Source organism: Rana temporaria, chromosome 1, assembly GCF_905171775.1.
Source record: "Rana temporaria chromosome 1, aRanTem1.1, whole genome shotgun sequence".
In the NCBI taxonomy this organism is placed as follows: domain Eukaryota; kingdom Metazoa; phylum Chordata; class Amphibia; order Anura; family Ranidae; genus Rana; species Rana temporaria.
The window spans coordinates 668,312,618-668,338,404 of record NC_053489.1 but is presented as its reverse complement, the minus strand read 5'-3'; the positions used below and the strand labels follow the sequence as shown (position 1 = coordinate 668,338,404).

General features: G+C 48.6%; 1 protein-coding gene across 1 annotated transcript in view; it reads right to left on the bottom strand.

Moving 5' to 3' along the window:
- FBXO41 (F-box protein 41) overlaps nt 1-25,543 on the bottom strand; it is a 118,816-nt gene extending 93,273 nt beyond the window's left edge. The window contains exon 1 of the mRNA XM_040335587.1: nt 24,583-25,543. Within this exon, the coding sequence (XP_040191521.1) occupies nt 24,583-25,319 (737 nt within the window). The 5' untranslated portion in view covers nt 25,320-25,543. The remainder of the gene's footprint in view (nt 1-24,582) is intronic.
- Between the last annotated feature and the right edge of the window lie 244 nt (nt 25,544-25,787).

Here is a 25,787-nt window from a genome sequence, read left to right as displayed (position 1 = left end):
ATAAACAAAAATAGAGCGACAATTTAAAAAAAAATGCAATATTTTTTACTTTTTGCTGTAATAAATATCCCCCAAAAACATATATAAAAATTTTTTTTTCCTCAGTTTAGGCCGATACGTATTCTTCTACCTATTTTTGGTAAAAAAAATCGCAATAATCGTTTATCGGTTGGTTTGCGCAAAATTTATAGCTTTTTTACAAAATAGGGGATAGTTTTTTTGCATTTTTATTTTTTTTATTTTTTTTACTAGTAATGGCGGCGATCAGCGATTTTTTTTGTGACTGCGACATTATGGCGGACACTTTGGACAATTTTGACACATTTTTGGGACCATTGTCATTTTCACACCAAAAAATGCATTTAAATTGCATTGTTTATTGTGAAAATGACAGTTGCAGTTTGAGAGTTAAACACAGGGGGCGCTGTAACATTTAGGGATCACCTAGTGTGTGTTTACTAGTGTAGGGGGGTGTGGCTGTAGGAATGACGTCATCGATCGAGTCTCCCTATAAAAGGGATCACTCGATCGATGAGCCGCCACAGTGAAGCACGGGGAAACCGTGTTTACATACGGCTCTCCCCGTTCTACAGCTCCGCGGAGCGATCGCGATGGAGCGGCTAAAAACAGATAGCCGCGCCCTCGTCCCGGATCGCTCCCCGAGCGGACCCGACCTCCGCATGTACCGGGGGGGGGTCCCGATCGGACCCCCCACCCACGTCTAGCAAAGGACGTACAGGTACGTGATTGTGCCTGTCCGTGCCATTCTGCCGACGTATATGTACATGAGGAGGTCGGCAAGTGGCTAAAGGAGCCTAGGCAAGCCATGCTTTGGCTCCTATTCAGTAATGTTTTTAATGCAGGGTTATGAAGGGTTAGGTTGGGTTGGGTTAGGGTAGGTTAGGGGTTTTGGTTAGGGTAGGTTAGTGGTTAATGATAGGGTTTTAGATAGGGTTAGGGTTCAAAGAAACACTAAGGAACATCCAAGTCATGACTTGAAGCTCACACGAAACTGAGGACTTTATTCACACTTGAATGTGACAGTGCTTGATCAATCACCAAACACCAGAACCCATTCTAAGATCAATTGCAGAGTGAAACAGATCAGTTAGAAGCAGCCTAGGCTAGCTATGCTTTGACTCCTATTCAATAAAGTTGTTTATGCAGGGTTATGAAAAGTTAGGGTGGGTTGGGTTAGGGTAGGTTAGGGGGTTTGGGATAGGGTTAGGGTTCAAAGAAAAACGAAGTAACATCCAAGTTATGACTTGAAGCTCACACGAAGCTGAGGACTTTATTCACACTCGAATGTGACAACGACTAAGATCTATAGCAGAGATAAATGTGTCAACTGAAGGAGCCTAGGCAAGCCATGCTTTGACTCCTATTCAATAAAGTTGTTTATGCAGGGTTATGAAGGGTTAGGGTAGGGGTGGGGATTTTGTTTAGGGAAGGTTAGGGGTTTATGTTAGGGTTGGAGATAGGGTTAGGGTTCAAAGAAACACTAAGTCGTGACTTAAAGCTCACACGAAGCTGAGGACTTTATCCACACTCGAATGTGACAGTGCTTGACCAATCCCCAAGCATCAGCACCTATTCTACGACTAAGATCTATTGCAGAGTGAAACGTGTCAGCTAAAGGAGCCTAGGCAAGCCATGCTTTGACTCCTATTCAGTAAAGTTATTAATGCAGGGTTATGAAGGGTTAGGGTGGGATGGGATAAGGGCAGGTTAGGGGTTTTGGTTAGGGTTTGAGATAGGGTTAGGGTTCAAAGAAAAACAAAGTAACATCCAAGTTGTGACTTGAAGCTCACACGAAGCTTTGGACTTTATCCAAATTCGAATGTAACAGTGCTTGACCAATCACTAAGCATCAGCACCCATTCTACGACTAAGATCTATTGCAGAGTGAAACGCGTCATTTATTCAATAAAGTTGTTTATGCAGGGTTATGAAGGGTTAGGGTGGGTTGGGTAAGGGTAGGTTAGGGTTAGAGTGGGTTGGGTAAGGGTAGGTTAGGGTTAGGGTGGGTTGGGTAAGGGGTAAGGGTAGGTTAGGGTTAGGGTGGGTTGGGTAAGGGTAGGTTAGGGTTAGAGTGGGATGGGTAAGGGTAGGTTAGGGTTAGAGTGGGTTGGGTAAGGGTAGGTTAGGGTGGGTTGGGTAAGGGTAGGTTAGGGTTAGAGTGGGTTGGGTAAGGGTAGGTTAGGGTTAGAGTGGGTTGGGTAAGGGTAGGTTAGGGTTAGGGTTAGGGTGGGTTGGGTAAGGGTAGGTTAGGGTTAGGGTGGGTTGGGTAAGGGTAGGTTAGGGTTAGGGTGGGTTGGGTAAGGGTAGGTTAGGGTTAGAGTGGGTTGGGTAAGGGTAGGTTAGGGTTAGAGTGGGTTGGGTAAGGGTAGGTTAGGGTTAGAGTGGGTTAGGGTTAGAGTGGGTTGGGTAAGGGTAGGTTAGGGTTAGAGTTGGTTGGGTAAGGGTAGGTTAGGGTTAGAGTGGGTTGGGTAAGGGTAGGTTAGGGTTAGGGTGGGTTGGGTAAGGGTAGGTTAGGGTTAGGGTGGGTTGGGTAAGGGTAGGTTAGGGTTAGAGTGGGTTGGGTAAGGGTAGGTTAGGGTTAGAGTGGGTTGGGTAAGGGTAGGTTAGGGTGGGTTGGGTAAGGGTAGGTTAGGGTTAGAGTGGGTTGGGTAAGGGTAGGTTAGGGTGGGTTGGGTAAGGGTAGGTTAGGGTTAGAGTGGGTTGGGTAAGGGTAGGTTAGGGTTAGAGTGGGTTGGGTAAGGGTAGGTTAGGGTTAGGGTGGGTTGGGTAAGGGTAGGTTAGGGTGGGTTGGGTAAGGGTAGGTTAGGGTTAGAGTGGGTTGGGTAAGGGTAGGTTAGGGTTAGAGTGGGTTGGGTAAGGGTAGGTTAGGGTGGGTTGGGTAAGGGTAGGTTAGGGTTAGAGTGGGTTGGGTAAGGGTAGGTTAGGGTGGGTTGGGTAAGGGTAGGTTAGGGTTAGAGTGGGTTGGGTAAGGGTAGGTTAGGGTTAGAGTGGGTTGGGAAAGGGTAGGTTAGGGTTAGGGTGGGTTGGGTAAGGGTAGGTTAGGGTTAGAGTGGGTTGGGTAAGGGTAGGTTAGGGTTAGAGTGGGTTGGGTAAGGGTAGGTTAGGGTGGGTTGGGTAAGGGTAGGTTAGGGTTAGAGTGGGTTGGGTAAGGGTAGGTTAGGGTTAGAGTGGGTTGGGAAAGGGTAGGTTAGGGTTAGGGTGGGTTGGGTAAGGGTAGGTTAGGGTTAGAGTGGGTTGGGTAAGGGTAGGTTAGGGTTAGAGTGGGTTGGGTAAGGGTAGGTTAGGGTTAGAGTGGGTCGGGTAAGGGTAGGTTAGGGTTAGAGTGGGTTAGGGGTTAGGGATAAAGGTTTAGGGCTAATGCTAGGGTTAGGGTTCAAAGAAACTCTAAGCACCATCCAAGTTAAAACTTCAAGCGTACACAAAGCTGAGGACTTTTTCCTCCCGCTCCAATGTGACAGTGACTGACCAATCACCAAGCACCAGCACCCATTCTACAACTAAGAGCTATTGCAGAGTGAAACGCGTCAGCAGGAGGAGCCGAGGCAGGCCGTTCTTTGACTCAGTAAAGTTAATCATGCAAGGTTATGAAGGATAAAGATGGTAAAAGCTAACATTTGCCTTTATCTTTATCAGCATGGTCCCCCTGGTGACCCGGAGGTAGGTTCCCAACGCGGAAAGGTCTCAGCTTCGGTGATGCCGGGTTATCAGATCCGCCGTGCCGCTCTCTATAATTATAACTCTGATCAAAGGAGGGAATTAACACCTCCGAGTCTCCTGCGTCATGCAAACGAGGTGAAGTCGCGCTCGCCTCGGCTGGGAGGAAATGTCTGCCGTTTGTTAACCGTTTCGCGGTCACAGCCAGTGGCCGGGGCTATCTGATGGCATAGAAGTAGGGCAGGTAAATGGGTCATTCACACCTCGTGTCCAAACACCTGTTAGCGCGTCGCAATTGCATCCACCTTCAATGGCACACCGTTGCTTGTTGCCGACTTGAAATGAGTGAGGTTCATGCGCGACCAGCAAGGGGCCGGAACCCAAAGGTGTAAATGTTCCTTTAAGGCCGAATCACGCTGCATTGGTACTAGATTACCAAAAGTTAGGGTTAGGGTTTCCCATTGAAGAATATGGCCAGGACTCAGGAATTGGAACAGGGACCTCCCCCAAAGGTCAAAGGTCAGAAGGCGGGTTCCCAGAGATCAAAGGTCACAGGGCGGGGCTGACCCACCACCACCAAAGTGAACCGTCTACCCCAACTAAGTCGGGGAATGAACAAGTCGGGGAATGAAACTTGCCTTTACACGCACATGAAGTTTAACCACTTAAGGACCGGACCAATATGCTGCTAAATGACCCAAGGGGTTTTTACAATTCGGCACTGCGTCGCTTTAACAGACAATTGCGCGGTCGTGCGACGTGGCTCCCAAACGAAATTGGCGTCCTTTTTTTCCCACAAATAGAGCTTTCTTTTGATGGTATTTGATCACCTCTGCGGTTTTTATTTTTTGCGCTATAAACAAAAATAGAGCGACAATTTTGAAAAAAATGCAATATTTTTTACTTTTTGCTATAATAAATATCCCCTAAAAATATATATAACATTTTTTTCCCCTCAGTTTAGGCCGATACGTATTCTTCTACCTATTTTTGGTAAAAAAAAAATCGCAATAAGCATTTATCGATTGGTTTGCGCAAAATTTATAGCGTTTACAAAATAGGGGATAGTTTTATTATTTTTTATTTTTTTACTACTAATGGTGGCGATCAGCCATTTTTTTCGTGACTGCAACATTATGGCGGACACATCGGACAATTTTGACACATTTTTGGGACCATTGTCATTTTCACAGCAAAAAATGCTTTTAAATTGCATTGTTTATTGTGAAAATGACAGTTGCAGTTTGGGAGATAACCACAGGGGGCGCTGTAGGATTTAGTGTTCACCTAGTGTGTGTTTACAACTGTAGGGGGGTGTGGCTGTAGGTCTGACGTCATCGATCGAGTCTCCCTATAAAAGGGATCACTCGATTGATGCCGCCGTCACAGTGAAGCGCGGGGAAGCCGTGTTTACATACGGCTCTCCCCGTTCTTCAGCTCCGGGGAGCGATCGCGAGGGGGCGGCTATAAACGAATAGCCGCGCCCTCATCCCGGATCGCTCCCCGCGGGAATCCGACCGCCGCATGTAGCGCGCGGGGGGGGGTCCCGATCGGACCCCCGACCCGCGGAAAGGCGGGGACGTACAGGTACGCCAATGTGCCTGTCTGTGCCATTCTGCCGACGTATATCTACATGCGGCGGTCGGGAAGTGGTTAATGGCATCCCAGTCTTATCCAGAGGGTTCAATATTGAGTTGGCTCCGCCCTTTGCAGCTATAACAGCTTCAACTCTTCTGGGAAGGCCGTCCACAAGGTTTAGGAGGGTGTCTATGGGAATGTTTCACCATTCTTCCAGAAGAGCATTAGTGAGGTCAGGCACTGATGTGGATGAGAAGGCCTGGCTCACAGTCTCCGCTCTATCTATATCATTGCAAAGGTGTTCTATCGGGTTGAGGTCAGGACTCTGTGCTGGCCAGTCAAGTTCCTCCACTCCAAACTCGCTCATCCATGTCTTTATGGACCTTGCTTTGTGCTCTGGTGCGCAGTCATGTTGGAACAGGAAGGGGCCGTCCCCAAACTGTTCCCACACACTTAGGAGCATGAAATTGTCCAAAATGTCTTGGTATGCTGACCCCTTAACAAGAGTTCCCTTCACTGGAACTAAGGGGGCCAACCCAACCCCTGAAAAACAACCCTACACTATAATCCCCCCTCCACCAAATGATTTGGATCAGTGCACAAAGCGAGATCCATGAGCGGGTTTGGGGTGGAGGAATTTGACTGGCCTGCACTTCAACCCAATAGAACACCTTTGGGATGAATTAGAGTGGAGACTGCGAGCCAGGCCTTCTCATCCAACATCAGTACCTGACCTCAAAAATGCTCTTCGGGAAGAATGGTGAAACATTCCCATAGACACACTCCTAAACCTTGTGGACGGCCTTCCCAGAAGAGTTGAAGCTGTTATAGCTGCAAAGGGCGGAGCCAACTCAATATTGAACCCTACGGACTAAGACTGGGAGGCCATTAACCAGTTCCCGACCAGCCGCTGTTGCTATACGACTGCTGATCGGCACAATCCCGCGAACTGTCGTAACTGCACGCCAGTCCCTTTAAGAAGCATAGCAAGCGCGCGCGCGCCAGCTGCATGGCGGGGGTGCTGATGACCGCCGCCCTCGAGCGATCGTGGGCACGAGAGGCAGAACAGGGGGGGTGTGGGCGTGTAAACACACAAATCCCTGTTCTGTGAGGGAAGACAGATCAGCAGTTCCTAATAACTAGGAACCACGATCTGTCATTTCCTCTAGGTCAGGCCCCTCCCCCCACAGTTAGAACACACACTAGGGAACACACTAGTGTTAACCCCTTCCCTGCCAGTGACAGTTTTACAGTAATCAGTACATTTTTATAGCACTGATCGCTGTATAAATGTGTCAAAAGTGTCCGATATGTCCTCCATAATGTCGCAGTCCCGATAAAAATCGCAGATCACCACCATTACTAGTAAAAAATAAAAAAAATAATAATAATAAAAATGTCATAATTCTATCCCCTATTTTGACGCTTCAACTTTTGCGCAAATCAATAAACGCTTGTTGTGAATTTTTATTACCAAAAATATGTAGAATACATATCGGCCTAAACCGAGGGGAAAAAAAACGAAAGTAAAAAATTGGGATATTTATTATAGCAAAAAACGTCAAAATATTGGCCTAGATTCACGTAGGGCGGCTTTACGTTGCGCGGGCGTAGCGTATCTTATTTACGCTACGCCGCCGCTACTTAGAGAGGCAAGTGCTGTATTCACAAAGCACTTGCGTCCTAAGTTACGGCGGCGTGGCGTAAATCGGCCGGCGTATGCGCGCGTAATTCAAAGTAGGCAGGTCGTGGGCGTGTTGTATTTAAATTAAGCGTGACCCCATGTAGATGCATGGCCGAACGAACGGCGCAAATGCGCACGCATGCTCGGTATCACGTCGTATTTACGCCCAAAGATACGCTGGCTCAATGCCTGTGACGCGAACGTAACCTACGCACAGCCCCATTCCCGTACGACTTACGTAAAAAGATATGCTTGTTCCGACGTCCATACCTTGCATGGGCTGCGCCACCTAGAGACCAGCTTTATCTTTACGCCGGCGTATGTCTTACGTAAAAAACGGCGTAACTAATTGCGACGGGCGTAGGTACGTTCGTGAATTGGCGTATCTTGCTCATTTACATATTCGACGCGGAAATAAACGGAAGCGCCACCGTAAATATGCACCCCAAGATACGACGGCGTAGGAGACTACACCGTTCGTATCTTGGCCAAATCTACGCGTAACTGATTCTACGAATCAGGCGCATAGATACGACGGCGGCCATTCGGACTTACAACGGCGCATCTGGATATACGCCGTCGTAAGTCTTTGAGAATCCGGGCCATTGTGTTTTTTTTTTTTTTTAATGGTCGCTCTTTTTTTCCGATTATAGCGCAAAAAATAAAAACCGCAGAGGTGATCAAATACCACCAAAAGAAATCTCTATTTGTGGGGAAAAAAGGACGTCAATTTTGTTTGGGGCGCCACGTTGTCAGTTAAAGCGACGCAGTGCCGAATCGCAAAAAAAATAAAAATGGCCAGGTCATTGAGCAGCCAATTCTTCCGGGGCTGAAGTGGTTAAAGTTCATGTGAGTGTAGAGGCAGGCGTACCAATACTTTTGGTAATACAGGGCCGGATTCAGGTATAATTGCGCTTTTTTTATGGAGGCGCAGGGCAACGTTTTTGCCCTGCGCCCCCGCAATTTTTTTGCGCTGCCCTCGATTCACGGAGCAGAAGCTCCGTAAATTGCGCGGGCGCGCCGGCAAAATGCCCCGGCGCAAGAGCGCGCAATTTAAATGATCCCGTAGGGGGCGGGAATCATTTAAATTAAGCGCGTTACCGCGCCGATCGTAGAGCGCATGCTCCGTCGGGAAGCTTTCCCGACGTGCATTGCGGCAAATGACGTCGCAAGGACGTCATTTGCTTCAAAGTGAACGTGAATGGCGTCCAGCGCCATTCACGATTCACTTACGCAAACTACGTAAAATTCAAATTTCGCAACGCGGGAACGACAGGTATACGTAACATTGGCTGCCCCCTAATAGCAGGGACAGCCTTACGCAAAAACCGCCGTACGTAAACGACGTAAATTGCGTACGCAGGGCTCACGCAACGTTGTGAATCGGCGTTAGGATGCAATTTGCATACTATACGCTGAGCACAACGGGAACGCCCCCTAGCGGCCATCGCAAGAATGCAGCCTAAGATATGCGGGCATAAGAGCCTTATGCCGCGCAGATCTTAGGCTGCAGTCGGCGTAACGAGGTTCCTGAATCAGGAGCACTCGTTATGCCGGGGCAAGTGCGCAATTGCGCTGTGTAACCTATGGTTACGCAGGCGCAATTGCTTCTTGAATCCACCCCACAGTGTATTTTTTAATGGCACTCCACCTGCATTGTAGTGCATTGCAAAAAAAAAAGGGGGGCGTGTCTGCTTTTGAATGTGCTGTGGTGTGTTAAAATGAATAACGTGCAGCAACAGCGCACGCGCCTTTATGAAATGCACAATGCAGATGGAACCTCAAAGCTGAGCTCCAGGAATATAAAACCATAGGGCCCCCTCCTCCCTGCATGGAGTCATTTGATTAATTGGTGCAGGCAGCCCGTGCAAGTGTATAGAGGGCACAGCGGCTGCAGCGACACATTCACTCATCTTAATATGACAAGCGTGCGCGTGAGCGGCCCCCGAGCCCAGACGGCGTTCATTTGCTTATCTGCACGCCTGTCATATTAGGATGAAGGACTGTGTACGTGCAGCCCCTACGTCCTCCATACACTTTACATGGGCACCTGATGGCGCACGCTGAATAAACAGATGCGCGGTCTACGGGCCTCAGCGGCGCCCACGTACGAAGGTCTATAGCAGGGTTTGACAAATTTGCTATGGGATCCAGGAGCCAGCTAAAAAAGTTAGGAGCCAAAACAACGCACCCCGTCCCGCCGAGCTTCGCACGCAGAAGCGAACGCATACGTGAGCGGCGCCCGCACATGTAAGCGGTATTCAAACCACACATGTGAGGTATCGCCGCGATCGGTAGAGCGAGAGCTATAATTCTAGCCCTAGACCTCCTCTGTAACTCAAAACATGCAACCTGTAGAATTTTTTAAATGTCGCCTATGGAGATTTTAAAGGGTAAAAGTTTGTCGCCATTCCACGAGCGGGCGCAATTTTGAAGCGTGACATGTTGGGTATCAATTTACTCGGCGTGACATTATCTTTCGCAATATGAAAAAAATAATTGGGCTAACTTCACTGTAGTCTTATTTTTTTAATTAAAAAAACTGTATTCTTTCCCAAAAAAAAAGTGCGCTTGTAAGACCGCTGCGCAAATACGGCGTGACAGAAAGTATTGCAACGATCGCCATTTTATTCTCTAGTGGTGTTAGAATAAAAAATATATATAATGTTTGGGGGTTCTAATTAGAGGGAAGGAGATGGCAGTGAAAAAACACATGAGAACTGCTGTTTTTTGCTCCATGTAATGGAATGTAACCTGTAATGCCAACGGCCACCACAAGATGGCCACTCCTAGATTCCTTCTGCAGGCCTCAGCTTCCTTCTGTGAAGGCCGCAAAGCCGTGGCCTCAATTACCAGCCGGCGCGATGAGGCCGCGGCTTTGCGGCCTTCTGCACCCCTCAGCTTCCTTCTGTAAAGGCCGCAAAGCCGCGGCCTCAATTACCGGCCGGCCCGCGCCGGTCCCATCAAAGTAGTTCCAGCTTTCACCCATCACGGCGGACAAGTTGTGCCAACCTTCAGGTTTACATAGGGTTTTATTAGAGAAAACCTCATACCTGGACCTGTAGAAGACTCTGCCAGAAACTTTTCGTGCCACGTATGTATAAGTACACCAAAGTCTGGATCCCAGAGCCCAGACCTCCACAGAGAGACATTACAGGCAAACCTTGTTTCTTCTTACACGAGGTCCGACTACCAACCATCTTAGGCCTTTTATATCAGCCAGAGGAATGGATCCGGTTGTAGAGCTCCTAGGCCTCCGCAGCCAGACCATCAAAAGAGCATTTTTCTTCTTAGCACATGTTAAACGTGACCAACCACCTTAACACTGGCGAAAAAACTGAAGTACTCTCCATTTGGGAGGGGTTATATAGGGGAGGAACTCAATTTTAACCACTTAAGGACCGCCTCCTGCACATATACGTCGGCAGAATGGCACGGCTGGGCACAAGCACGTACAGGTACGTCCTCTTTAAGTGCCCAGCCATGGGTCGCGGGCGCGCGCCCGCGGCACGCTCCCGCGACCCGGTCCGAAGCTCCGTGACCGCGGGACCCGATCGCCGCTGGAGTCCCGCGATCGGTGGCGCCGTCATCGATCGTGTGTTCCCTTATATAGGGAACCACAATCAATTACGTCACACCTACAGCCACACCCCCCTACAGTTAGAAACACAGGCCCAGATTCACATAGGGAGCGCGTATTTGCCGTCTGTGAAAGCATCCCAGTGCGCATGCTCCAAATTAACCCGCAAAAAGCCAATGCTTTCGACGTGAACCTAAATTACGCTGGCTCGACGTCCATACTTAACATTGGCTGCGCCTCATATAGCAGGGGTAACTTTACGCCGGAAAAAGCCTAACGTAAACGGCGTATCTGTACTGCGTCGGCCGGGCGTACGTTCGTGAATAGGCGTATCTAGCTGATTTACATATTTCTAGGCGTAAATCAGTGTACACGCCCCTAGCGGCCAGCGTAAATATGCAGTTAAGATACAACGGCGTAGGAGACTTACGCTGGTCGTATCTTAGAGAAATTCTGGCGTATCTGATTCTTTGAATCAGGCGCCAAGATACGACGGCTCAGACTCAGAGATACGACGGCGTATCTGGAGATACGCCGTCGTATCTCCTACGTGAATCTGGGCCACAGATGAGGTCATACATAACCCCTTCAGCGCCCCCTTGTGGTTAACTCCCAAACTGCAATTGTCATTTTCACAGTAAACAATGCATTTTAAATGCATTTTTTGCTGTGAAAATGACAATGGTCCCAAAAATGTGTCAAAATTGTCCGAAGTGTCCGCCATAATGTCGCAGTCACGAAAAAAATCGCTGATCGCCGCCATTAGTAGTAAAAAAAAAAATTCATAAAAATGCAATAAAACTATCCCCTATTTTGTAAACGCTATAAATTTTGCGCAAACCAATCGATAAACGCTTATTGCGATTTTTTTTACCAAAAATAGGTAGAAGAATACGTATCGGCCTAAACTGAGGAAAAAAAATACTTTTTAATATATTTTTTGGGGATATTTATTATAGCAAAAAGTAAAAAATATAGATTTTTTTTCAAAATTGTCGCTCTATTTTTGTTTATAGCGCAAAAAATAAAAACCGCAGAGGAGATCAAATACCACCAAAAGAAAGCTCTATTTGTGGGGAAAAAAGGACGACAATTTTGTTTGGGAGCCACGTCGCACGACCGCGCAATTGTCAGTTAAAGCGACGCAGTGCCGAATCTCAAAAAACTGTCCGGGTCCTTTAGCTGCCTTAAGGTTCGGGTCTTAAGTGGTTAATTGGGTTTGCCAGCGTCCAATCACCTGTGGTGACTACATAACCCATTAAGTAATTAAGGCTCTGTGTCCCGTGATGTAGGAGCAAGAAATACATTTGCTTGAAGAGGTTAATGGACATTCTCTACATCTTCAAACTAAAGTGCATTTGTCCTCACTATAAAATAAATAAATAATAATAAAAAACACCCCCCGTGGGAATGTCGGCTCCTCACGCTGAGGTCTGGCGGAGTCTTGGTATTTATAGACATGCCGGGCGATGGCGGTATCTTGGGGCAGTCGGGTGCCTCGGAAATCTACTTTATCATGCGTGGCTCTAAAGTGTCACTAAAATATAAAAACAAAAAAATGTTCCCTGCAAAGACACTGGGCCGGATTCAGAAAGGAGATACGACGGCGCATCTCCTGATACACCGTCGTATCTCTGAGTCCGGCCGTCCGCCGCTAGGTGGCGCTTCCATATCTTTTACGCGTCGAATATGCAAATGAGCATTTACGCCGATTCAGAAACGAACGACCGCCCGGCGCTTTTTTTTTTACGTCGTTTGCATTCGGCTTTTTCCGGCGGAAAGTTACCCCTGCTATAGGAGGGGTAAGTGCGGCGTATCCTAAGTTAAGTATGGCCGTCGTTCCTGCGCCGAGTTTTGAATTTTTTTACGTCGTTTGCGTAAGTCGTTCGCGAATACGGCCGGACGTAATTTACGTTAACGTCGAAACCAATGACGTCCTTGCGACGTCATTTGGAGCAATGCACGCTGGGAAAATTTGCGGACGGCGCATGCGCTGTTCGATCGGCGCGGGAACGCACTTAATTTAAATGCTCCACGCCCCCTACCCGGCTAATTTGAATTAGGCGGGCTTGCGCCGGGTGATTTACGCTACGCCGCCGCAACTTTACAGGTAAGTTCTTTGTGAATAAAGCACTTGCCAGTAACACTTGCGGCGGCGTAACGTAAATGAGATACGTTACGCCCGCTGAGTTTTGCGTGATTCTACGAGAATCTGGGCCTATATTATTAAAATGATTGGGACACCTGCCTTTACACGCACATGGGCCCGGATTCACAACGGAGTTACGACGGCGTATCTCTGAGTTGTGGGTCGTATCTATGCGCCTGATTCATAGAATCAGTTACGCATAGATTTCCCTAAGGTGGCGCTTCCGTCGATTTACGCAAGGAATATGTAAATTAGGTAGATACGCCGATTCAGAAACGTACATCCACCGGGCTCATTTTTTTACGTTGTTTACGTTAGGCTTTTTCCGGCGTAAAGTTACCCCTGCTATATGAGGCGTATCCTATGTTACGTATGGACGTCGAATTTTCTGTCGATTATGTCGTTTGCGTAAGTCGTTCGCGAATAGGGCTGTGTGTAATTTAGCATTGGCTTTTTTCGGGTTAATTTGGAGCATGCGCACTGGGTTACGTTCACGGACGGCGCATGCGCCATTAGTCAAAAACGTCATTTACGTGGGGTCATGTTTTATTTCCATAAAACACGCCCACCTCTTCACAATTTGAATTAGGCGCACTTACGCCGGCAGATTTACGCTACGCCGCCGTAACTTAGGGCGCAGGTTCTTGGTGAATACAGAACCTGCCTCACTAAGTTACGGCGGCGTAGCGTATCTGAGATACGCTATGCCTGCACAAAGTTACGGCGGGCTATCTGAATCTAGCCCATAGTGGGCTGGATTCAGATAGATTTGCACTTTTTTTACGGAGGCGCAGGGCAACGTTTTTGCCCTGTGCCCCCGCAAATTTACTGCGCTGCCCTTGATTCATGGAGCAGTAGCTCAGTAAATTGCGTGGGCGCGCCGGCAAAATGCACGCAATTTAAATGATCCCGTAGGGGGCGGGAATCATTTAAATTAGGTGCGTTCCCGCGCCGATCGTAGAGCGCATGCTCCGTCGGGAAACTTTCCCGACGTGCATTGCGGCAAATGACGTCGCAAGGACGTCATTTGCTTCAAAGCGAACGTGAATGGCGTCCAGCGCCATTCACGAATCACTTACGCAAACTACGTAAATTTAAAATTTTGCGACGCAGGAACGACGGGTATACGTAACATTGGCTGCCCCTGCTAATAGCAGGAGCAGCCTTACGCGAAACCCGACGTACGCAAACGACGTAAACTGCGTACGCAGGGCTCGCGTAACGTTGTGAATCGGCGTTAGTATGCAATTTGCATAGTATACGCTGAGCACAACGGGAACGCCACCTAGCGGCCATCGCAAGAATGCAGCCTAAGATATGCGGGCATAAGAGCCTTATGCCACGCATATCTTAGGCTGCAGTCGGCGTAACGAGGTTCCTGAATCAGGAGCATTCGTTACGCCGGGGCAAGTAAGCAATTGCGCTGCGTAACTATGGTTACACAGGCGCAATTGCTTCTTGAATCCGGGCCTGTGTCTTCATTACAGAGAACTTTTCATAAGCTAACCACAGGCCCTGCCACAGATGACCCCCTTCAGGCCCCGTTCACACTTGGGCACAGAAATTAGTATTTCTGCCCATGTGTCTGAAAATGTGCGAAAAACACGCTGAACAGCACAACGTGCTTTCAGCGCCATTATTTCTTCGTGGCACCCCAAATGCAGGTGGCAGCCGCACATTTGCTGGGTGTTTTCTGCAAGACAAAACACGTAACGCAAAACGCGGTTGGCTCCTAAATTTGGTACATGAACTCAACAGTGTCGCCCATCAGTGCCACCTCTCAGTACCTATCAGTGTAGGCTATCAGTGCCACCTATCAATGCTCATTAGTGCCGCCAACCAGTGCCCATCAGGGCTAGCACTCAGGGCCCCAATCAGTGCCCATCAGTGCCAACTCTCAGTTCCACCTATCAGTGCAGCCTATCAGTGCCCATCAATGCCACCTATCAGTTCCCAATCGTGCCACCCCTCAGTACCTATTAGTGCAGGCTATCAGTGCCCATTAGTGTTGCCTATCAGTGCCACCTCTCAGTGCCCCTGCCAATCAGTGCCCCCCAGGGCCACCTGTCAGTACCTATCAGTGCTGACTATCAGTGCAGCCTATCAGTGCCCATCAGCAGGGCCGATGCGCCCTATAGGCTCACTATGCAAGCCGCTTAGGGCCCCGTAAAGCTGCAGAGGGCCCCCCAAATTACTAGAGGCCCCGCCTGGCGAGAAGTAGTTTTCGACCCCTCACCCCGCTTCTCAACTCGCTGGCTGCATGGGAGAAGAGGTAAGAAGTCAGCACCCCCCGCTTCTCACTTAAGAGCCCTTTCACACTGGTGCGTTTTTGCGGTAAAAATAGCGCTATTAAAACGCTCATAAAACGCTGCCCATGCATCTCAATTGACCCTTTCACACTGAGGCGTTGCACAGGAGGAGCGTTGAGAAAAGTCCTGCAAGCAGCATCTTTGGAGCAGCTTTTGAGCGCTGAAAAAAACGCCCCTCTCCATTGTAATGAATTGAAAACGCAGTAAAAACGCGGTAAAATCGCGGTGTTTTACCGCTATTTTAACGCTCCGCTATAGGCGTTTCCAGTGTGAAAGGGTTTTTAATGTAAGATGTCATTTCCGATAGCAGAACACCCCCCCCCCCCCCCCGATTCTCAACTTTAATGTGACATGTCATTTTGCTTAGGGCCCCAGGAAGGTCAGGATCGGCATTGCCCATCCGTGCCGCCTATCAGTGCCCATCAGTGGCACCTCTCAGTACCTATCAGTGCAGGCTATCAGTGCCACCTATTAGTGCCGCCTATCAGTGCCCATTAGTGCTGCCCATCAGTGCCGCCTATCAGTGCCACCTCTCAGTGCCTTTCAGGGCAGCCTATCAGTGCAGCCTGCCAGTGCCCATCAATGCCCATCAGTGCTGTCCCATCAGTACCACCTCATTAGTGCACATCAGGACAGAATTACTTGTTTGTAACATTTTAAAGCATAAAAAACACTTTTATGTGAAATCGGACGGCCCGCCGTTTAATAAAATCCCGGGGGTCATGACAGCTATCTGGTGCCATAACCCCGGTACTTAAAGGCAAAGTAGCGACGTAAATAGACGGTGGGCGGCCCAGAAGTGGTAAAGTAATGCAAAAGTTGTAGTCGAATAATCAGGCCCAGTGTGGATATCTAGGGCCAGATCCACAAAAACAGGCGTTATATTTAGGCGGGCGTAGTGCATCTCATATGCGCTACGCCGCCATAAATAAGAGTGGCTCCTAGGGTATCCACAAGGAACTTGCTCCCATATGCGGCCCGGCGCAACGCAAATCTGCCGGCCTAAGCCCGCGTAATTCAAAGCCGGCTTGGAGTGGGCGTGTTGTATGGTAATCTGGTATGACCCCACGTAAATGACGTGGTTTTTTTTAACGACGAATGCGCCGTCCGCGGGGGTATCCCAGTGCGCACACTCGAAATCACGTCGCAAATAGTCAATGCTTTCGACGTGAACGTAATTTACGCAAAGCCCTATTCGCGAACGTTTTACGCAAACAACGGAAAATTCGACGCTGTCCCGACGTCCATACCTAACATTGCGTACGCCTCATAGAGCAGGGGTAACGTTACGGCGAAAAAAGCCTTTACGTAAACGTCATAAAAAAATGCGCAGGGCGGACGTACGTTTGAGAATCGGCGTATCTAGCTAATTTGCATACTCTACGCGGAAATAAACAGAAGCGCCACCTAGCGGCCAGCGTAAATAGGCACCTAAGATCCGACGGCGTACTAAGACGAACGTCAGTCGGATCTAGCTCACATTCAGGCGTATCTTGTTTTGTGGATACAAAACAAAGATACGACGGCGCATCGTAGAACTTACGCGGCGTATCAATAGATACGCCGCCGTAAGTTCTTTGTGGATCTGGCCCGTTGAATTTTTGCTCTGGTCCAGAAAAGCTTAACTTTTCCGTGTGAAGTTTTAAAATTGGGCCAGATTCACAAATGAGATACGACGGCGTTTCTCCTGATACGCCGTCGTATCTCTGTTTCTATCTATGCGACTGATTCATAGAATCAGTTACGCATAGATAGCCAGAAGATCCGACAGGTGTAATTGTTTTACACTGTCGGATCTTAGGATGCAGTACCGCGGCCGCCGCTGGGGGGAGTTTGCGTCGTAAACCAGCGTCGGGTATGCAAATTAGGAGTTACGGCCGATCCACAACGGTTTTTCGCGTTCGCTACGTCGTCCGTAGTCAAGTTTCCCGTCGCATAGTTACACTTTTTTTTTGGTGCCTTAACAAATTGCTGTCTAAAGTATGGCCGTCGTTCCCGCGTCGAAATTTAAAAATCAACGTCGCTTGCGTAAGCCGTCCGGGAATACGGAAGTACGCTACGCGCGTCGCCGTTCAAAAAAATTATGTCACGGCGTGCAAAGCACGGCGGGAGCTAGGAAACGGAGCATGAGCAGTAGGTCCGGCGCGGGAGCGCGCCTAATTTAAATGGCACTTTTGAATTGGCCCGCCTTGCGCCAGAGGCCGCGGGCGTAGGTTTTTATCGCAAGTGCTTGGTGAATCAGGCACTTGCGATTAAAAATTGCGGCGGTGTAACTTATCTAGGATACGTTACGCCGCTGCGATTCTACGTGAATCTGGCCCATTGTTAGCAAAAGAGTGATTTGCATCTCTAATAAATCCCGCAGAGACGGGGGCTGTGACTCTGTGATGAAATGATACATTATGCATTGTACACGGGGGGGCGCTCTGTGACTGGTACCCACCGTCCGGGGTACAGATCATCCCGATGTGACTACAACTCCCCATTGTTTTCTTACAGAGTCACTCCGAGACCACCACAGAGACCACCACAGAGACCACCACAGAGGTTCTATTGTTCTGACTGTAAGCCAGCTGAAAGTGTATTTTACTGCAAAACAATGTGAATAATGAGAATGTGGAGTGGGGGGGGGTAAATTTTTCTGTATTTTGCTATCAATTGACGATTTGCAGCAGCAAGAGGATGTAGAGAACCAAGCAGGTCCTCAAGGTACACAACCTTTGGTGCCCAAAGCAAACCCCCACTGCTAGCGTTGTCTTTTACAGTTGTGTTCAAAATTATTCAACCCCCCAATGCTGTAAAGGGTTTTAGGGAATTTAGTGTACATTTGTAATTGTATTCAGAATGCAATCCTACAAGGACTTCTTAAAGAAACATATGCAACTAAAATGACATCAATTGGTTTTGTAATACAGTAGTAAATGTTTATTTTGTGAATTCTTCATTTACACAATTATTCAACCCCTTAAAGACTACCACTCTGAAGAACAGAGGTTCATTGAAGTGTATTCAATCAGGTATTGAAAACACCTGCGGATGTCAGGGAGCAGCAATAAAGCCTAATAAGCATTAATTAGGCAGCTTTAAAATGACTGTGATACTCAGCTCCTTCTAGACATTTACTGGTGTGGTTACAAACATGGTGAAGTCAAGAGAATGGTCCAGGAAGACAAGAGAAGAGGTGATTACTCTTCACAGGAAGGGCAATGGCTATAAGAAGATTGCAAAGATGTTAAACATACCAAAAGACACCATAGGAAGCATCATTCGCAAATTCAAGGCAAAGGGCACTGTTGAAACGCTACCTGGTCGTGGCAGAAAGAAGATGCTGACTTCGACTGCTGAGCGCTACCTGAAGCGTAGAGTGGAGAAAAGTCCCCGTGTGACTGCTGAGGAACTGAGAAAAGATTTGTCAGATGTGGGTACTGAAGTTTCTGCTCAGACAATACGGCGCACACTGCGTAATGAAGGCCTCCATGCCAGAACTCCCAGGCGCACCCCCTTGCTGTCTCTAAAGAATAAGAAGAGTCGACTGCAGTATGCCAAAAGTCATGTGGACAAACCACAGAAGTTTTGGGATTGTGTTCTGTGGACTGATGAAACTGTTTGGGCCCATGGATCAACGCTATGTTTGGAGGAGGAAGAACAAGGCCTATGATGAAAAGAACACCTTGCCTACTGTGAAGCATGGCGGGGGGTCAATCATGCTTTGGGGCTGTTTTGCTTCTGCAGATACAGGGAAGCTTCAGCGTGTGCAAGGTACCATGAATTCTCTTCAGTAACAGGAGATATTGGATGACAATGTGATGCAGTCTGTCACAAACCTGAGGCTTGGGAGACGTTGGACCTTTCAACAGGACAATGATGCCAAGCATACCTCCAAGTCCACTAGAGCATGGTTGCAGATTAAAGGCTGGAACATTTTGGAGTGGCCATCGCAGTCACCAGACCTAAATCCGATTGAGAACCTCTGGTGGGACTTAAAGAAAGCAGTTGCAGTGCGCAAGCCTAAGAATGTGACTGAACTGGAGGCTTTTGCCCATGACGAATGGGCGAAGATACCCGTAGATCGCTGCAAGACACTTGTGTCAAGCTATGCTTCACGTTTAAAAGCTGTTATAACTGTAAAAGGATGTTGTACTAAGTACTAAGATTGAATGTCACTTGGGGGTTGAATAAAACTGATAATGATGTGAGCACAGAAAAGACATTTGTGGTTATTTCATTATAAATGTTATGTTATATTTGTCTGACCTACACGTGCCTCTTTGATTTAATTGTAAGCAGGATGACTGAATGATCAAAATCAATGTCAAACTGGCCAAAACAATAAATTTCAGTGGGGGTTGAATAATTTTGAACACAACTGTATACTCTTGTTTTACTGGTTCTATTATGGTTTAGTAGATAGCAAAGTATACTGGGGCGGAAAGGTCTATATTGGTGGGGGGAAAGGTCTGTACTGGGGGTCTGTGTTCTGTACTGTAGAGGAAAGGTCTGTACTGGGGGTCTGTGTTCTGTACTGTGGAGGAAAGGTCTATATTGGTGGGGGGGGGGGGGGGAGGTCTGTACTGGGGGTCTGTGTTCTGTACTGTGGAGGAAAGGTCTATATTGGTGGGGGGGGGGAGGTCTGTACTGGGGGTCTGTGTTCTGTACTGTGGAGGAAAGGTCTGTACTGGGGGTCTGTGTTCTGTACTGTGGAGGAAAGGTCTATATTGGTGGGGGGGGGGGGGAGGTCTGTACTGGGGGTCTGTGTTCTGTACTGTGGAGGAAAGGTCTATATTGGTGGGGGGGGGGAGGTCTGTACTGGGGGTCTGTGTTCTGTACTGTGGAGGAAAGGTCTGTACTAGAGGGGAGGTCTGTACTGGGGAGGAAAAGTTGTACCAGAGTAACAGGTTTGAACTGGGGGTCTGTGTTCAGTACTGCGGAGGAAGGTCTGTACTGGGGGGGGTCTGTACTGGGGGCCTGTGGACTGTACTGGGTGTTCTGTTTGGGAGGAAATGTCTGTACTTGCAGGATTGGGGGTCTGTACTGGGGAGCAGGGGGGCAGGTCTGTACAGGGAGGGGGGTCTTTACTGGGGAGGAAAGGTCTTTACTAGAGGGAGAGGTCTGTATTGGTGGGGGGGGGGGGGTCTGTACTAGAAATAGAGTGCTGTATTGGTGGGGGGATAGGTCTGAACTGGGGGTCTGTGTTCTGTACTGTGGAAACAAGCTCTGTACTGTGGGGAGAGGTCTGTACTGAGGAGGAAAAGTTGTATTGGAGGAACAGGTTTGAACTGGGGGGTTTGTGTTCGGTACTGCGGAGGAAAGGTCTGTACTGGGGGAGAGAGGTCTGTACTGGGGAGGAAAAGTAGCACTCACTACATTCACCGGGTTTGGTTTCCCTTCCTCAGGATGACCTGGTGATCCTGTCATTAACACCTCCTGCCCTAGAGTGACAACGTTCACTCATTGCACTGTATCTATGGAGGGAGCAGAGCATCAGTGTCACCCTAAGACCGGACTACAGATGACTCCCTTATCTCTGTAAAATATGGGGAGGTGTACTGGGCAGTACTGATAACTTCATTTGAGATAACACAGCAGAGGACACAGGACAGCACTGGATTCCTGGCAGGATCAACAGGTATCTTTCGTGTATAACAAAACACTTTGGGCCAGATTCTCAGAAGAGATACGAGGATGTATCTCAGGAAACACCGTCGTATCTCTGTTTCTGAGCCCGGGTATCTATGCGAGTGATTCCTAGAATCATTTTCGCATAGATACGGCCAAGATCCGACAGGTGTAAGTCACTTACACTGTCGGATCTTAGATGTAATTCGACGCCGGCCGCTAGGTGGCGTTTACGTTCAGTTCTCATTTGACTATGCAAATGAGCCTGATACGCCGATTTTGCGCCGACAAATTTGCGCCGCGTCGTCGCCGTTTACGTCGTTTCCGTAAGCGTAAGGTTACCCCTGCTATATGAGGGGTAACCTTACGCCAGTCCGCCGTATGCCATGTTAAGTATGGCGTCGGGTCAGCGTCGTCTTTTTCCGTCGGTTACGTCGTTTTACTAACTCGTTTGCGAATACGACTTTACGTCAATGACGCTCACGTCGGCGTCATTGACCTTTTCCGTCGTGAGCTGGAGCATGCGCATTGGGCTATTTTTCCGCCCGGCGCATGCGCAGTTCGATCGGCGCGGGGGCGCGCTTAATTTGAATACATGCCGCCCCCTTTGAATTACGCGGCCATACGCCGGGCCATTTACACTATGCCGCCGCAAATTACGGAGCAAGTGCTTGGAGAATACGGAACTTGCTCCAGTAAGTTGCGGTGGCGTGGTGTAAATGGCTTACACTACGCCAACGCAGATTCTTTGAGAATCTGGCCCTTTCAGTGGTATACTTAACAGACTGAAAGGGAACAAATAAGAGAAGCTCATTGTGACAGGAGTCACTTTGGGTGGGGGGTTTGTGGAACTCAGCTTACCTTGGAGAGCTCTGGAAACTCCATGTCCAGCTTCCCTGACCCCTCGTATGTGTAAATCACCCTGGCCCAGATTCACAGAAAGCAAGGCGCACATTACGCCGCCGTAGAGCAAACACTGTACGCTACGCCAACGCAGCGCAGAGAGGCAAGCATTGAATTCAGCAAGCCAGTGCTCCCAACGCTGCGCCAACATGGCGTGGGTTTGGAAGGCGTACGCCGGCGTAGGTGGAAGTGGGCGTGACCCCATGCAAATGAGGCGTGACCCCATGCAAATGATCGGCCGAGCGCCAGACAGGTACGTATCACGAACTGCGCATGCGCCGTGACATGGACGCACCCCCCTGCGCCTGCTCATAACCACGCCGGCACAACTGCCTAAGCTACGCCGGATCACTGTGTACGCCGTGAAAATAACGTACGCCCAGCCAGACACACGTCCAACGCACAATACGCCGGCTTGTGTTCCCTGGTGCAGATCTGAGCATGTCTGTTGCTGGGTTGCACCTCCTTTATGGGGAATAACTTACAACTTACGCGCATCTCGCGTAGCCTGCGCCGGGAACACGCACGTTCGTGAATCGCCGTATTTCCCTCATTTGCATGTTTGAATGGCTAATCAATGGGAGCGGCACCATGCGCCCAGCCTAAATGTGCGCCCACTCTACGCCTGCGTAAGCAAGATACGTCGGCGGGGTGTAGCCTGTTTTTAGGCGCATATTAGTTTGTGGGTCTGGCGCACAGATACGACGGCGCACATTTGCACTTACGTTGGTGTAACTTGTTATACGTCGGCGTAAGTGCTTTGTAAATCTGGGCCCCTGTGTCTCTAATAGGGGTACAAGGTGAATGAGAACCCCACTATGATCTGTACTAGACTGACTCTCTTTATAGCCGCACCGGAACCTTGTATATATTTATATATTGTGTGTTGTCTCATGCTGTTGGACTCCTTTGCTGAGATTGTTTGGGGTGTGGTTGTATTCCATTGTTTTATTGTCTCTGTCTGTGTGATAATAAATCAGTTTGTTACTCTACACTGGTGTTGTCTGGTACCTGGGTGGGTTAATGAGTCTTGGATAGTGCTAGTTCTGGACAAAGGAAGCATTGACGGCAGACAAAGTTCTGTTGAGGACAAGGGTTCGTCACACTCATTATTAGGGCTTACATACGCTTTAACCACTTTCCGCCCGCCAATGACAAATTGACGTTGGCAAAGTGGTTTCAATATCCTGAGTGGACGTCATATGACGTCCTCAGGATATTGAGCCGCTGCGCGCCCCCGGGGGCGTGCATCGCGGCGATCGTTGTTGCAGGGTGTCAGTCTGACACCCCGCAACACCGATCAAGGTCTCATGGAGACTCTTTACCACGTGATCAGCCGTGTCCAATCACGGCTGATCACGTGGTAAACAGGAAAAGCTGGCAATTGGCTTTTCCTCACTCACGTCTGTCAGACGCGAGTAGAGGAGAGCCGATCGGCTGCTCCTGTGACAGGGGGGGTTTGTGCTGATCGATTATCAGCACAGCCCCCCCGAGGATGCCCACTGGACCACCATGGATGCAAAAAAAACACAGGTATGCCACCCTAGACCACCAGGGATGACAATGACACAAAAAATGGATGCCAATCAGTGCCCACAATGGGCATCACTGATTTGCAGGCATTGTTTGGCACTGATTGGCATCCATTAGTACAACACATACGATAGTGCCCATCTATGCCTATCCGTGCCACCTATCAGTGCGCATCCATGCCGCCCATCAGTGCCCATCCATGCCGCCTATCAGTGCCCATCCATGCCGCCTATCCGTGCCACCTATCCGTGCCCATCCGTGCCTCCTATCTGTGCCCATATGTGCCGCCTATCCGTGCTGCCTATCCTTGTCCATCCATGCCGCCTATCCGTGCCGCCTATCAGTGCCCATCCGTGCTGCCCATCAGTGCCGCATATTAGTGCCCATCAATGCCACCACATCAGTGCCACCTTATCGGTGCCCATCAGTGCCACCTTGTCAGTGCAGTACCATCAGTGCCCATCAGTGAAGGCGAAAATGTACTTATTTACAATGTTTTATAACAGAAACGAAAAAAAAAATTCTAAATTTTCGGTCTTTTTTTTTTTTTTTTTTGCAGAAAATAAAAATTCCAGAGGTGATCAAATACCACCAAAAGAAAGCTCTATTTGTGGGAACAAAATGATAAAAATGTAGTTTGGGTACAGTGTAGAATGACCGCGCAATTGTCATTCAAAGTGCAACAGTGCTGAAAGCTAAAAATTGGTCTGGGCCGGAAAGGTGTATAAGTGCCCGGTATGCAAGTGGCTAAAGAGACAACAAGACACTAGCTCAAACCATACCAACTATAAGATACTTCACAAAGCTGCCTTATGTTTTCTGCATGGAATGGATGGAGACCTCCTTACATAAGGAAATACAGATCCACAAATGTTTTGGTGTTTGGGAATCTTTCTTTCAAACCTTGCTTACTGACACCCAACAATCCATGGTACAATATTTCCCATAAACTCAAAGGTATCAAGACCAGACCTAATGACCCTCCAATTGAGCTTTTACCACCCATCTAAACTTCATTTTATAGTCAATTGGCCAAGGCTCCGCCCCCAACTGCTAGATAACAGACTAACTGCCATCCATCCAACGCACTGGACCCAGTACCACCAGTTCAATCTTAACTATACTATCACAAAAAATACTGTTATTCTTCTATCGTTATGTTGGCCAAATGTTGTGGTTACCTTCATTGTCAACCGCATTATCACTCCTAAAAAATTATATAAAAAACAAAAATTCTTCACGGCACATTTAGAATTGACCACAGTGGCCAGAGAAAGATAGAACATTAAAGTCGAACTGAAAAAAACGAGGGCTGCCATCGTTGAGGTCTCTTTCTGATAATGACAATTGCTTGGCCGTCATGCCAACCCAGTGACTTCAGTTTCTGAGGCACTGACCCAGAATGAAGTCAGATCTCTGACATTCTAATCTGCATGCTTGATACGAGTCAATGGCTGAAAAAGTTCTTAGAAGGTCAGCAATGGCAGCCATCTTTTTCCCCATACAGGTTTCCATCGCAATGATATAGAAGACAACTATTCAGATAAATACTCACTGCTGTTTCTTGCCCAGTTCCTGCTCTTTCTGGACCAGGTCCTGCTTGAGGGACGCCAACATTTCCACACTAACGTCCACCTGCCTGGTGAGCTCCGAGGCCCGGTCCTCCAGTTCCTGCTTTTCCTGGCCCAGCCTCATACTCTCCTGCTTGGCCTTTTCCAGCTCCGAACTTTTCTTCTCCAGCTCTACCTGCAGTCTCCCAACCTGCGTGGCGATCTTCTGCTCCACCTCCTCCGTCAGCTTCTCCAGTCGCTTGTCCACCTCGAGCTTCTCGAAGGCTCTCACCTTCAGCCGTGCCAGGCCTTCTTCGTAGGCCGCATCCACGGCGGCGGAGGCCGCGGCAGCAGCCGCCACAGCTGCTGGCGGTGGGGTGTGAGAGGTTGCCATGGTGGTTTTGGTGAATATCTCTCCAAGGGGGATCTCCACCTCCTGGGTGTATCGAGGGGACGTCGGGCTAAATTCCTCAGACTGAACTAAGTCCCGAGTGAACCTCTGCTCTTTGCCTTGGAACGATGTGCTTTCAAAGACTTCCCGGCGGTGGGCTGGGGTCAACAAAGCGGCCTCGCTGGTCAGTGGGAAGACGGCAGCATCGCAAATGCTGTTGGTCTTGGACAGAACGTAAAGGGTCTCATAGGTGTGGTTGTATTCCAGGTGGGCCCTCAGTGAGGACAGGCTCCTGAAACGCTTGTGCTCTCCGCACCTCGGACACCGATAAGGCAGGTCCAAAGAGGCCATCCCTCAGCTCCTAATATGGCAACTGTCCCTTAGCCCTGAACAGAGCAGGCAGATAGTAGGGGTCATGGCGTGCCAGGGACTCGGGAGAAGTCAAAGATCGGGGGCAAACACTCTTTTAGAAGGCATTGGGTCAACGGAATCATCTTCTGTGGTCAACGGTCAGATCCTCTATAGTGATATTGAAAAAGATATTAAAGCTGGTAAAGTTCCGAGGCCGTATCATCCAAATGTTTACCAGACTGTGGAGAAGAAGAACAAAAAGCCATCATCAGATACAATGTAGACATCTTTATATGCAGCAATAAGCAACAATAACAAGTTATAAAGAGTCTTTTTAGTAGATCTAAGCCAAATTACTAAATTCCAGGGCTTTATTTTAGGGGGAACTTGGTGGAACTCAGTTCCACCACCTCTGGCTAAGACCCTTTGGTGCCTGCTCACCACAATCACTTGTAAACACAGAAGTCT